General features: G+C 45.8%; 1 protein-coding gene across 1 annotated transcript; it reads right to left on the reverse strand.

The window, feature by feature from the left end:
* Window positions 1–2452: 2452 nt before the first annotated feature.
* Window positions 2453–11214, reverse strand: LOC8030772. The gene is made up of 5 exons (XM_040206912.2): window positions 10964–11214; window positions 10377–10545; window positions 6448–6510; window positions 4750–4879; window positions 2453–3551 (listed from the first exon to the last, which is right to left on the reverse strand). The coding sequence occupies exons 2-5, from the start codon at window positions 10495–10497 to the stop codon at window positions 3485–3487; spliced, it is 381 nt and encodes a 126-aa protein (XP_040062846.2). The 5' UTR covers window positions 10498–10545; window positions 10964–11214; the 3' UTR covers window positions 2453–3484.
* Window positions 11215–15011: the final 3797 nt, after the last annotated feature.

A 15011-nucleotide genomic window follows, 5' to 3' on the forward strand; every position in this document is an offset into this window, starting at 1 on the left:
AGTGCAGGCAGTGACTCTACTTGATATCTGGGGACTGAAAACAACTGCCTCAGGCTACTCTTAGAGGGAACCATAGCGGTGATCAAGGAACCGGTACAGCAACACGAGCCCAGATTGCCTATGATATGTAGGTCTTCCATTCCCTTTGTAACAATATACAGGACACCAGATTTTGGGTCAGTACTTGTATTTCAGCATCGAAATACACGTAAAAATATATTCCTGGTCTCGCAATACATTCAAGGGAATAATGTATCCCATTACATTTTCAACTGGGCTTGCCATGTCATCGTCCCAACTACCGAAATAGTTATCTTCTCTAAATGCTTCATCAGCTTGCACAAGCAGCTGACACCAGTTGAGAACAAGCTAAAACGTTGTGAGGAGCTACTTCGTAAAATGGCAGGACGGCGGCTTGTGATACTACAAAGCCAGTTTCCTTTAGACAATATAACATAAGATTATCATATCAACCAAGTATGCCTCCACTGTGTAGCCCTCGAGCTCGGTCGGGAATGCCAAGCTTCTTCGCTTTGCACTTGCACGCTCGCACAAAGCTCCACCGCTTCACCCGACATGCTTGCATGAAGCTTCATACTTTAACACTACAGCACTATGGCAAAGCATCTTAATTTTTGCGGGGGGGGGGGGGGGGGGGGGGCTCAACATTTTGCAGACCTATTTTCAGACTTCGAAAATATTCAAAATTACCGAATAATCCTATTCGATTCAAAGTATGAATCGAATACGGCATTATTCTATTCAATATTTAAAAGTTATGAATATTTGCACAACCATAGTCTTCAGCATTATTTACAATTTACAAGGAAGCTGGTATCATGTCTACATTTCACGGGATCTTCCGGGGTCTTTTGTTCAAATCGCGATTATATAAACTTTTCGACTTTGACCCAATGGAGACTACCCATCTGCACACTCCGCAAGGACAATTCACTGAGGCGGTCATTGGCCATCATTGATCGAAGTCTGTGTTATGTCAATTTGGGCCTACTGAGAGAGTGTTCACCCCTGAAGTTTGCAACCATAAAAAAATAAAAATCTAAAATGGGTACATGAACACCTAGAAATGAGCCTCGAAGCTTTTCTCAGACTACAGTTTTGGAATGTTTCTTACAGAAGCCTTCCTTTTTGGCAAATAAAAGAAACTGTTCTAGTTCATCGGGGAAATCGTCCGACAGACCAGATTTATCCATTGCCTGGAATCACCACTGTTTCAACGAAAGTGTGCCGTGGTCGGCAATAAAAAGTAAACTGTAGGCAGACTTTGCTGTAAGCAGTGAAACAAGTTTTAAGTGAATGCAAAAGGTTGTCAATCATGCCAATATTGGTATCACAGTGGAAGTTCAGTGAGGCATCTTGAGGGTGAAGGTTGCCATTTGTGCCGATCGGTTTGCTTTCTTTTGATTGTTGCTTTGTATGTAGTTCCCAATGTTTCCTTTGCTGCCTGTTTCATTTCATAGAATCTTTCTCTTAGACCGGATACATAATCACTCAATAATTTCGTCAGGTTTACAGCTTTATTCAATGTGAGCGTCTGATTATGTAGCTTTCTTCTGATGGCATTGAAGCATCGCAACACCCTGTTCATGAACTAAGCTACAACTCTTGCAGTCATACCCATAGTCTTCAACCATAACCCATGTCTCTGCTAGTTCTTCCTAACCTTCAGACCCTCAAGGCGACCCTAATTTCCTGAGCGAACAGAGCTTCATAGCATCCGCTCGGGCTGACCACCACGTGTCTTGGAGTCGCATGGGCATGAATACCGTATCAATCCGTTTCAAATCAAGCCTGCAGAATATTCCGGCGAAGGGTAGACGCAGAAAAAAAATTTATATACGCTGTACGCAACGGTTAACACAGACCACTCTGCGTGTTCTGTGTCGAGCGCTCTCGTGCCAACGCCAGCTGCTTTTGATTCAGCAATGGCCAGCGGTTGTGATCAACCTGGCCGTGTTCCGAAATTTACCCAATCTCACTTTAGAGTAACATTTTCATACCTTGGTGTTTGAAAACCTTTTTGCGTCCAGCGTTGCTCAGCTTGAAATGTCACGTGATATGACCCGCAGGAGTAGCTGGGATCCAGTCGAGTAAGGTTTGGAACACGCCCCCTGTGAGGGGGGGATCCCCTCGCAGAGGGCCTTATTCATTTGAGCAGTTAAATATGGGTAATCTGGGCTTGCCCCTGAAGCGACAAAAGGAATATGGTGAAATGCTGGCCTGTTACATGCAGGTGCCAATTGTTCCGTTTGATTTTAATGCATTATCCGGCACCTTGACTCAATCTTTACAAACAAGTGTTCTCAAACTTTCTGGTGACAAGGAATCCTAGCAATCTTCAAAAGGTGCTGCACCAAGCACGTCATGCTTCGCACCATCGTGCTCACAAAAGTTTGTGCTTTGCTCCGCCACGCATGCATCACGCTTCACCGCTATACACCGGTGCGTTGCGGCGGTGTATAGCGGTGAAGAAATACTTTGAAAATATTTAAATTTGCCGAATACTCCTCACTAATTCAAAGTGCGAGTAGAATATGGTGTCATTCGCTTCAATATTCTGAATTTTAGAATATTTGTACAACCCTAAAATATGTCGTAAAGTAACGCTCAGGCACCCTCTACAAATCCGGAGATCATCGCAAAGAAGTGGGAGACGGGCACTTGATATGCTATCAATGTTATCTATATTTCCACTGTCCATATTTTTTTAGATGTTACAACATTTAGGGGTGGGCGCTTAGTGTGGAATCGGCGGATGCTCGGTATTTCATGGTATACATAGCATTTGAGTACAAATATACAGTTCCTCACTTTTCCATAAAAAAAATGAAATATATTTGGGTGCTTGCGGAATCCAAAAGACCAGCCTATGGAACCCGGTTTGGGAACCCCGGGTATGTAATCTGCACCAGTCTGTAAAGAGCTTCTGAAAGCAATTTTTAAGAAAATAAAATTGAACCATCTAGAATGGCCTAAGCTGAAAAAGGCTTCCAAATATTCTGTTTGTAGCATTCATAATTAGGCACTGAACTTTTTGCTTGATGCTTTGATTGACTTTGTTTCTTCTTATGGGAAAAAGTGCACATCAACAATGACACTCAGCGACATGGTTCGCAAGCTACCCAACCAATGGTGTGCGAGCCCCCCTATCAAGGACGGCGCCAAGGGAAGGCGAGGGGTGGCAAGCGCCTCCCCTAAAATTTCTTCTGCCACCCCAAGATGAAGCAGCTTTGTACACAAATAACTGCCTATGACGTCGGCTTGAAAACCCGATGTAATGAGTGTCCAGACTTTAGAGCTGTTCGTGCCTTTTATTATTTATATATTTTTTTTTTCTATTAACTTCCAGCCACTGCAAGTCGTACCGTGGGCGAGTAAGCTATCTAGCGCCTTAGAAAAAGCAGCTCCCCTTTGCGACGCCTGCTGGCTTTTCTCTCCGCATTCCGCTGTGTGGCGCTTATCTTCAGCGGAGACCGGAGACGTGAACGAAGGGGAGCTTAGTTAAAGTCGAGGTCATGAGGAATTCCAGACTGTCTAAGAAAAGGAAGCAAAACCTGGTTGTGAGTTATGAGCACAGGGGCAGAGGTCAATGCTGTAATAACCCCCCCCTCCCCGCCACTTCCTTCTCGTGTCTCCTCATTTCCCTTTTCAATGAGCACACCGCATAAGCTATAAGCTATCTTCGATAAGCCCGTGGGCGACGGCACCTCAGAGCAACCCTCCCCCCCAATTTGGTTGGCCTCCCCACTGCCCCCACCCATTATGAAGATGCTGGCGCCATCCCTGCCCCCTATAGTTAAAATGGTATTAAAACAGCACAAAAAAAAAAGACTAAGAGAACACAGACACAGCACTCACTTACAACTGAAAATTTTTCTTCTGCATGGTACAGTAAGTAAACATAAAAAGAAGCAGATAGATATTATTTCAAAATGACCAACCAACTAGCCCAACTACACAATTCGTTGCAGCCCTTCTATGGCCCTGAATTCGTTCCTTACCATGAGAAAAGTGATGATGTTTCAAGCATCTCTGCAGATCCCTTTATTTCTAAAGCTATTTGGCATATACCACAAAATCCCGAGGTATGTACTTCCCAGACAGCAACATTCACTTGTATCCCGCCACAGCTAACTAGCCGCATTTGTGCCAAGGCCATCACTGATCCCAACACTACTATTACTAGAAGTGGGCTATCTTTCAGAGTTTAAAAAAATAATGCAAATCAAGCCAAAAATAGGAGTGGGCTACCTTTTGAGATTTTACAGTAGAGCATCATGACACATCAAAATGCAGGCACTCAGGTGCTCTTTAGAAATAAACAAACTGAATTAACGCATCAGAAAGGTTCTATTGGCTGGGATTGCACATAGGAGAAAAGGGACACTAACTGCCAAATTCACAAACCTTTATTCCAATGGAGGCAACCCCCCCCCCCCCCCACTTCTTCAAGGAAGGCACAAGGGACGGCACTGGCCAATCGCGAGGACGGCTAAGCAGCCTAGGCCGCCTATCCGTCGTCGCGACTGGCCAGCACCGGCCCTCGCACCTTCCTTGAGGAAGTGGAGGGGTGCCTCAATTGGAATGAGGTTTGTGAATTCGGCGGTAACTTAGCTAGTGCTAGGGTCCGGCAAATTGGAGACATACACCTCCCCACTGGCCACAGGCTCCACCTGTGGACTTTGAAACGTCAGAATGGGGTACAGCACCCACCAAGGATAGAATTACCATAAAGTTTTGCGAGTGCCTTGCCGAGCGCAAATGCAAGGCGCTGGATGCCGCAGACAAGGCACACGTTGTACTGGTCGGTAGCCAGCTTGTCGAGGTTGACAATGTTGCCTCGGTTGAGGAACAGGTGCTGAAACGTCAGCGAATGAATCAATTAATAGCATAAAACAAAGCTGGTTTGTGACCACTCCTTGGAACCACACAGGACACATGTGTCTAACTTGGAAGCAGTCAATAAACATTATAGGTTTAGGTAGGGGTCAGTATTTTAGACCTAATTGTGCAGCTACTTTTTTGTGTGTGGATGTGTGCGTGCAGGGGGTGGGGGTTGTTAACTCATTGCAAATGTTTTATGGGGCTGGTTGCTCATTATTGGGGTCCACCTTCGTTTAGTCAGGGGAGGATCTAACTGTAAACACAGACATTAAAGGGGCCCTGCAATGACTTTTTTACTAATTTTTCATTTGCCCCGAACCTGAGCGCACTGAACGTAGTAACTTAGTGAAACTTTTCTTTTCTCGAAATTCCCTTTATTTTAAAAGTTATAGGCAAATTAAAATTACAGAAACAAGCAAAAAATAACCTCCCTCATGACATCCTTGGTTGCTTGAGAGTGGCCGTGAACTAGGGGAGAAGTAGTGAGCTCATCGAGCGCTCACGGCTGCCGCACTCCGAGTCGACGGCGCGAGAGGGCGCCATTGAAGCGTGTTCTGGATAGGCTGTATGCAGCAGGCAGCCAGAGCGGCTCTCATTGCATTTGCTGCGCGATTAAATACTAATTCGGCATGACACTTCATTGGCCACCAACGACAGCAAACACGGGGTAAAGGTCAGTTCAGAACTGGAGCCACTTCGCGCTGCCGTACCGCCAAAGGGCTAAATCGGCAGCCAAGCCCGCGCCGAGAGCCTTGGGAACGCTCGGAACCGGTCGGATCCTCGAGCCGGTATAAGACTGCAGCGCCGCCGCGTACATCCGGGACCTTTCAGTGTCGGCGCCTGATCCCACTATTCCTTTCTAGTATGCGCTGCTTTTTCCACCGCTTGGTGGCGGGTATGTCGACCGGTCATTTCTTGTTTTCGTACTTTGTGAACTGAATTCGTTTCTTTTTTTATGTAAAATGATGAACAAAAACTACTTTTATAAATAATTGAAACGGTTCGCGCCACTTATATTTTGTATTTCGACTAAAAAGAAGCTTTTAGCGGCTCTGACCAGTAGTAAGCCGAGGACCAAAGACGTCACATTTTGCGCGCTTTCGGTACCGCGGGTCGCCCTCGTCGGTGGAGGAGGTTTCCGCGTCGTCCGGTTAAAATATGACGCACTGATATTTAGTTACTCTCTCCGTGCCCGCTGGCTTGCCCGAACCCCAAGAGACGTGAAAACCGCAAAAAGGGTGGACGCTTAAATATGATTGCAGGGCCCCTTTAAGGTGCAGTACTTGGGCTCGCCTTCTGAGTTAAATTTCTGTTTTCCTTCGGGACCGGTTCTCGTGTGCCGAGTTCACTGTGATTTTAAGAAGTGATTTGGACAGTTTCTTATCAAAAATGTTTCAGAACCTCCCAATGCATAGAGGCAGTTTCAAACTCTGCCAGAGTTTAAAACTGCCTTCTATACATGTTACTTTCACAAATGGTATCTTGTTATATTCCTGACATATTTACCCATTTTTTGGATTTTCAAACTTTCAAGGAACTTACTGTCTACAACTGTATCCATCGCTGAGTGCTTATAAAAGAACAGGTGTAATAGAATACATTTCACTGAAAAAGAAAAAAGATAAATTTTCTGGTGTATATTAACTGATAAAAACCAAATATTGGATTTCGAAATAAAAACCGATAAATGTAGGCCAAATTCGAAAAAAAAATAAAAAACGAAAACGCTGATCTTGTTTAGTGTTTTCGAAGTTAATTCTTTTTGCTCAAATTTGGGGGTATTTCTTTTTCGGTGTTTAATTTTTTCCCAGAGATTCTGTGTTTTTTGTGTAAATTGGTTGAAGTCATAACCAATTTACACAAAAAAAAAAAAAACGAATCTGCACAAAAAATTACCCTTCCCCCCCCCCCCCCCCCCCCCCCAAAAAAAAAAAACAATTTGAGGAAAAAAAAATACTCAGAAAACACAGAACCCAAGTTATCAGTAGGTTGTGACTTTCCAGTTTTAACCTAAAAATACTGAGAAACATCCGCCGATGACGAAAATGCAAAATTTGTTATAACAGAAAAACAGTTTTTGGGGACGATTTGGCGTTAGGCGATAACTATTTTGGTTGAAACCCCGAATTCTAGGCATTTGCTGAGCCTGTTTTGCTACCAAGAATTAAGCAAACTGGGGTCTCCAATCAGTGGGATCGCTGACCCTGGAGGACAAGGGCCTGAGAGGTCAGTCAGACGGCTACTACCAACAGTCACAACGCCCTTGTTGATTCATGTCAGAGGACGGCAGATAAGAAAGCAACGTGTCCCAAACCAATTTTTTTTTCACCGATCATCTCTGTTTTTAGCGTCTACATCAGACAACAAGTCGAAAGCAGGGTTGTGCAGTATCGCAATACAAATGTATTGCAATAGTATTTCAGAAATACATTTAGTGTCTGCAGTTCTCTATTGCAACACTTTTTTTTCACCAGTATTTGTATTTCTGTATCGAAATGCATTTGGGATGTTTCTCGGTACCGCAATACAATCAAGATTGGATGTATTTCGTTACATTTCTTGAGAAATAACCCTCACCTCTGGATAAAAAAGATGACAATTTTTGTTTTGCTAGAGAAGGCCAGAGGGCATTATGAGGGGTATGTTGTGCCTTTGCTATCATGCGAACCTAGGTTTGACCGGAACTATTTGTGTCGGACCTTAGCAACCCCTTTCTTTATTCTGCAAAACTGAAGAATGTTTTCCACCATGCTTCTGCCCCCCCCCCCCCCCCCCCCCAAAAAAAAAAGTCTGGACGTCTTTTTTTTTTTTTTTAAAGGGACGCGGGGCATTGTTACTATGCTGACCAAGGTTCATTCCAATTCCCAGAAATATTTGTCAATGCGACCTCTTCTCTATTCTGCGAAGATTAGAAATGTGCTGTGAGTGGCACATTTCTTAATGAAAAAATGTGGTTCCCAGCTGTGAAAGCAATGTTTCTTTGATTTAATATGAACCTGTATTCCTCAACAACTGTTGAGCAGCTATTTCTTTTTCTTTTGCCAACATGACGTTGCATTTGAATGGGCAATGGCTCACAGGTCGGCTATTTGAGAAGCTCCTACTCCTCAAGTGTAACTGAGTTTAGCAGTTGCATGTTTTTCTTTTGTATCGCTTCAGTGTAAAATAACAGACAAAGCAAGAATGATTTTTATTGCACCTCCCAACTAATTTGTTGCCTATGATATGACAGTTGGCACCTCAAGCAAATTGGAAAAATGTATTTCAGTATCTGTATTTCTGCCATCCCTAAGAGGTATTCCTGCATTTGTATTTCCAAATACGTTCTGCTCCTTGTTAAAATGCATTTCCGATGCATATCACAATACATTTTTACAGATATATTTAAGTATCACTATTTTAGCTATTTTTATGTATCCCAGCATTTGTATTTCCAAGTACATTAAGTATTTTGACCCAACCACCAAGACTATAATTTTTTGCTTCATTTTATAGCAAACCCCACTACTGTGGCAACTTACATTTTGGTATCTGTTTTGTTTCATCGACAGACATCTCATCGACAACTTTTAATCAAACGACATATTGACATACATTTCGTCGACACCAGGGGCGGATGCAGGAATTTCCTGAGGGGGGGTCAGGCGTCGGTCAGCGTACCATATGTTTAGGGACCCCCTCCCCCTCTCCTTCGTTTTACGCCCTAAAATTTACACAAGCAGAAATCAAGAGGGGGGTCAGGACATCCGGACCCCCCTCTAAATCCGCCCCTGGTCGACACTGACATGCCATCGACAATCGTTACGCTAACTGTACGATGTTGTGATGTTTCGTTGTGTGTGTCACTGTAACACAGTGACACACACAACCAGGTAAGTTAATGCTGACGCATTAACTTACCTGGCCCGCCCGTCTACGTCATTTGCAGCAACCGTCTGTGGCGGCTCACTACAGAAATATTAACACACCAGGCCTGTCGTAGCCGTTGCTCGGGTATAACAAGAACAGTTTATTGCGGGTTAAAGGCAATACGTGTAGTCAGCGACACACAGCCATGTCCTCGCATAATTGTGCCGTTCTCCCCCGTCCACTGGCCTCCCGGAGCGAGAGCACTCCGCGCGTAGGCGCGTCGCGGCACAGCAGTCGGTGGTCGCTCGCAATGCCACTCACGACACCCCCCTTTCTTAGGAGTAGGGAGCCGCGCTACAAGTCCAACCTGTACGATGGTCTGCTTGGTCGTCCGCTCCTAGTGACCGCCGTTGGCTGCATGTGACTCCCGCTGCGTCGTGTTAGTCCTGTTGATGTGCTTACAATGTAGGACCTTGGTTGGGCTGCTGGCCGTGTCACTGCACCGCAAGATGCCGGACCATTCCGTTGCTTTTTCCACCTTCTTGATGACTCCCATTTCTTTCATCCTTTCCAATTCATTCTCCACTTGTGAAAGCAGTGGAAGAGGAACTCGCCTTGGGTATGTAACGGCATAGGGCTTGGCGTCATCCTCACGACAAGGCCCACCCACTGATCTCCACTAGAGGGGGCTGGATGTATGCGCATTGAGCAAACAAGTATGAAGCCACCGGAGGTGAGCGGCTTGTCCCGGAAGCGAGTGCTTGGCAGGTTTTGTAACCCTTCCGAGTGCTGGTTCGAAAAGCGTCAAGGGCGCTGGATTTTCGCTTGTTCCCTCAAGAGAGCCTGCTTGTTGCGCAGTAAGAGTGCATGTGGACCCGAGAAGTATCATGGGAAGCCATTCAATGTAAACATTTTGAGATTCTAGTAGATCAAGTTGTGAATATGTCTCAAGTTCAAATGCCTCATTCTCGGGATTTAATCCAGAACGGGAGTAGTAAAACCCAATCAAAGAAACAAAAAAGCATGGTCCAAAATATCGACTGAATGCACTAGGAAGCTTCCGGGACAAGAATCGAACTTCCGGTGGCTTCACTTGCGCCAGGCTCGGAGAGCAGCTAAGCGCCATCCAGCCTCTTTTAGTAGAGATCAGTGGGCCCACCCACTCAAGCTGCTTCGCGGCAACATTCTGCGGGGAGTCACTACAGAAAAAAAGCTTATCTGAGCTGTCGATGTAACAAACTGTCGATGAAACGAACTGTCAATGAACTGACTGCCCCCCATATTTCAGTATCAGGATTTCTCCTTCAAACAAAACATATTTAAAGATACTTTGTCACCCATTTTTTAGTCATACATATTTGAGTTGTTTTGCAATGCTCCTTTTATAAATGTATTTTAGTATCAGTACTTTAGCTGTCACTGCTGTGTATTCCAGTATTTGTCATTTCAAATGCTTTTTAGGTTATATCCGCCCAACCTTGTCACTCTCAATGAACAGCATTCCAGAGGTATCATGAATACCTGGCTACCAATAACACTGAAGATGACATCTCGTCACAAGGGGCACGTCACATGTAACTCAAAAGGACAGTGCACCAGGGGTGAAAGTTCCATGTACTTACGTCGGTCGACATTCACTATGGTAACGCCGAGGGCAACACCTTTTTGTACAAGTAGGCGGTTTAGGGACAGCCTCTCATCCTCCCTGGCATGCCCGAAAGGCCCACCTCGTGGCACCAACATGAATACGAGCACATAGCTCGTCAAGCCTTTCAGGGTGGTCACAAGCTCCTGAAAAGTGGAAAGGACATTGACTTATGCAGAGGACAAAGCAAAACTACCGTAAAATCCCGTAAGGATGTCCACCCAAAATGAAGAGATAAATTGGGAAAAACATGGGGTGGGCTATCTTTGGGAATGCGACAGCAAAAATTTATTTAAAAAAACGCGATAAGCAACTGGGCTATCCGCTACAAACCACATAAAACGGGAACTGATACCGCGGATTGCGGACACAGCATATTTGCGTTTTATGATGCGATAAACACGTAAGACTCTGCTACGACATCCTGTGTCATGGTAAAAGGGGTTGAGGACGCAGCAGAATCACTTTGCCGTGTTTTCACGATTCTAACGCGCAGGCTGATTTAGCTTTCAGATATTGGCCGGTTCTACCGCGCAGGTAAAGTAATGAAGATTGAACACATACCTTATAGACGGGTTTTATGAAACGAACGCCAACAAAAAATAAATGCCGTGCACTAGTCGCCGTTGTCACAGTGCGACGATGTTTCTTCGCTGTCCACAGAGGTGAGTGCGCGTCGTCGGCTTTGGGAGGGTCGTCTTCCGAGCACCGCTTTGTGAGCTCGTCGGGTCGCTGGGATTGCGAGGCCACGCAGTGGCTACTCCGTCCGTTTTGCCATGACTCCCGTTGAAACAGTTCAAACCTGTGGTTCAAACAGTTCAAACACGCCGCTCCGGCAACCTGAGAACCGTTGAAAACAGCAAGGCCAGGGTGGCGCCAGTGGGCAAGTCAATCATGATATAGGATGGTCGAGAAATAAACCAGTTAGCTGAGTTTGAGACGTCCCTGTTTGTGTCTGATCCTTCTATTAAAAAGTTTACAATTTCTTCGACCACAGTCTCAGGCGTTATATGACATGATTATCATCATCATCACCACTACGCGAACGGATTCCCTACGAGCGGTTTTCCCTACGCTGGCGTTGTCCCCAGATCTAGGCACGGGCAGATCTCTGGATAGGCGCTCGCCATCCCACTAGCCCTTTCTAGTATACGCCATTTTTTCCGCCGCTTGGTGGCGGGTTTGTCGACGGATCGTTCTTGTTTCGGTACTTTATAAACTGCATTTGTGTTTTTGTCTGATACATACATAATTAAAATGGTCCGCGACACTTATATTTTGTATTTCGATTATAAAAAAAAAAAAAAAGAGCTTTTAGCGGCTCTGACCAGTAGTAAGCCCAGGACCAAATACGTCACATATTGCGCGCTTTCGGCAACGCGGGTCGCCCTCGTAGGTGGAGGAGGTTTTGGGGGCCTCCGGATAAAATATGACTCACTGATATTTAGTTACTCTCTCCGTGCCCGCTGGCTTGCCCGAACCCCAAGAGACGTGGAAACTGCAAAAAAGGTAGACGCTTAAAGGGGCGGTGCAGTGATTTTAACACTGAACGAATGTGCAGCTTGTATTTTTTATATTGTTTACTTCGGCATAAGTAAGAGAAAAAGTGCCACCATACCCCAAAATACCTCTATTTCGCTGCGTAATCGTAAAATAAAAAACGCTTTTTTTCCCAACCTGCGGCCACATGGTGGCCGCAAATGGAACCTGTGGTGTGACGTCATTCGGAGTGGTTTTTGTAAGTGATAGTTTTAGGAAATTGTAAGCTTGATTTAAGGTTAGGTTTAAAAAATGTTGTTGTTTAGGCATGCAGAAACGCTTCAAAAGCCTAATATTGCCGCTAAAAGGGTTGAATTATTTGTGGCGCCATCTACCGCAAGTCAACAAAACCTGCCGTCGCCGTCATCCGTCGACGCCCGAGGCGCCTACGGTGGTTACACGAGCAACCCGGTTGAAGTTCATTTGGTTTCTGACGGGCCAGGCCCGGTAGGGAAGTAAAGACAAAAGACATTTCTGCCCTGACTGGGCCTCTATTCCCCACAGTTCATAACAAACAGTATGCGAGGGAACGACAGTTTTGTCGTTCCCTCGCTCGACGGAGTCCGTTGGTCGTGGTCTGTAGTATCGTGGTATCGTTATTGTTCCTGGTGTCTCGACTTCGACTCCGACTGCCCGCCGCGTCGCAAGCATCTTGCGCTCGACGTCGCTCAGGCCGTCCGCCCATGCCGCCATGTTGGGGCCCTAAGCTGGACACTTGGCGAAAACGACGGCGAGAAATCTGGCGGCCGCGATTGGCCAACGGCACACTTGACCTTGGCGCCGGCCAATCATAGCCGCCGAATTTCTCGCCGACTTTTCCGCCAAGTGTCCAGATTAGGGCCCTTGGTCGGGAATCGGCGGGAAAGCGGCGAGCCTGGCGAGCCGGCGAGCGCTGGGGAAACGGAAGCTAGAAGAACCCAACCGGAAACCAACGCCACTCCGAATGACGTCACGGGCGAAGGTGGTGCCGCTTCAATGTTGAGTTGAGGGGTGCCAGAGATACCAATTTCTTTAATTTTTTTTAATGAAAACTAGGGCAAGCAGGAAAGAATAGTTTTCGGTCCTTCGTTTTATATGTGGCCGGGATCAATTCCCGCAATTAATTAGCCAAAGTCCGCAAATTGTTGCACCGCCCCTTTAAATATGATTGCAGGGCCCCTTTAAGCCTGTCTCAGCTGAGACGCTGCCTCGCGCAAGCCAGCCTTTGGTACTTCATGTTCCTTCTGCAACGACGAGGAAACAGCTTCCACAATCGGTGCGTCGCTGCCGGAGTAGAATGCATGGGCCACATAAGGAGCCTTCATACACACGCGCCACATCTGCTTTAGGCTGGTGACATCTCTGCCATTTCGGTCCCCAGAATTCACTCGCTTCAGTCTCATTCGGATCGAGCGCTTAGCTCTCACCGGCACATTGCAGTCATATTGAGGCCCATTTAGCACTCGCCTATTAACTCGCTGGCAGCAGCTCCGAGAGGTCACCACCAAGGGGTGCCTTTTTCACCTTGAGCAGTTCCTGGGGAGGAAAATCGCAAGTCTAGGGCCCCAGGTAAGACTACGACAGTTCAGCTACAGGGTAGACATGTTCTTGACGTAAGCGACACGCCATTTTGGGGTTTAAATGCATGAAGGTGTACGGTGCACCTTCGGGCGCCGTGGTACGATGAAGGGAAGCTACAGATAGGAGCAAGGCCGTAGTTCTGAATTTTCCGCATCAGTAGGTGAGGCCACGGTGGAGCAGATTGTGCGCAAGTGCTGCGTTCATGTGGGACTCATGTCCTGGTTGCACAAGCTGACTGAACAGCTTTGCACTTTCATGCAAAGCTGAAGTGACTCAAATCGAAAATTTTGCATATTTACAATAATATTGTTATCTTTTCTGGTGAATTAAGGCTGAAGAGCCACTGCATTAATTTTCGCGCACGAAACGGTAACTCGCAGACAATGTTACCGCCTTTTTCTTTTTTTCTTTTTTTTTTTTTTTCAACAATACATATTTGCAGGTTTGCGCTGACGAGGCCTCAAAACCGAATCTTGCTTGTCGTGACTGCGGCCACTACTACCCAACCCCGTTGTCACAGCACTTCTGCAAAAAGTTACTTTAAAATTACCATCAAACGCACAAAAACGACACGGATACAATTATCTTGTACAATATCACCTTATTTAGTAATAACTTGTCATTATGCATTGAAAAAAAGCCTAATGTTTTTTGCACGAATAAAATGATATATGAACTTTTAAGTCCGGCAACAATATCAAAGCTGTTTTTTTTTTCTTTTATATTTCTTTATTGCTACTTTGGAAAGGGTAGTGTAGTTCCCACAGTGCTGTCAAATTTACTTACGCGAAAAAGCAAGCGAACCTTTGATATACGGGTAGAGCGGGAGAAGCGGGTTTAGCTCGAGGCGCAGGTCGGAGATTTGATTAAGAGGGCCGAAGCGGACGTGGAGAAGATGACCAGGGAATGGGAAAGTAAAGCACCAAACACATGTACGACGAAACCTTCCGATCCGACATGCGGACTGCCGGAATGACCTTGGGGGGTGAGAGTTTTCGTAGCATCGGAGAGCGTTGAAAACCCTCGACTCCGACCGTCGTATTGCCTGGTCGGACGTCGGATCGGACGGTTTCGTCGTACATGTGTAGGGAAACGAAAGTCCAGCGCTCATTTTCTAGCTTGAATGTGTTGCATGTTGCACCCTAACGTCAAAGACACCAGCCGTCCGTTGAAAGGCGCAAGAAAACTAATTTTAAAGCTAAATAAACGATCTTTCAATGTGCACCTGGTGGATGCCTGCGGAGCCTATTTGGGAGGTAATCTAGCAACGTTGGGGAACTTGCCACGTAGTCGTGACGTAGCAGATTCCTTCGGAGCAGCGCCGCTCTTTGGCATTTCAACATTTTACTTCTTAACTTTCCTCCTCAACTCACAAATCGCGCATTGTACCAAACGGTCTAAGACAGAAAGGAAGGACTCCCCTCTTTCTCAGACCTTCGTTCGTGCAACCGGACACAGCCACTCCCCCCCCAAGAACATTAGCCCGTTACTCAACTCGAACAAAAGTTGCTTT

This window comes from Ixodes scapularis, unplaced genomic scaffold, assembly GCF_016920785.2.
Source record: "Ixodes scapularis isolate PalLabHiFi unplaced genomic scaffold, ASM1692078v2 PGA_scaffold6__148_contigs__length_123643588, whole genome shotgun sequence".
Classification (NCBI taxonomy): Eukaryota; Metazoa; Arthropoda; class Arachnida; order Ixodida; family Ixodidae; genus Ixodes; species Ixodes scapularis.

Bases quoted from the DNA above. Each gene is read 5' to 3' on its own strand.
- LOC8030772 (XM_040206912.2), bottom strand. From the start codon at position 10,497: ATGTTGGTGCCACGAGGTGGGCCTTTCGGGCATGCCAGGGAGGATGAG. The intron at 6,511-10,376 runs GTAAGTACATGG...TTTCTTTTTCAG, and splicing joins CATAGTGAATGTCGACCGAC to TGAAATGTATTCTATTACAC. The intron at 3,552-4,749 runs GTAATTCTATCC...TTTCTTAGACAG, and splicing joins GGCACTCGCAAAACTTTATG to TCTGGAATTCCTCATGACCT.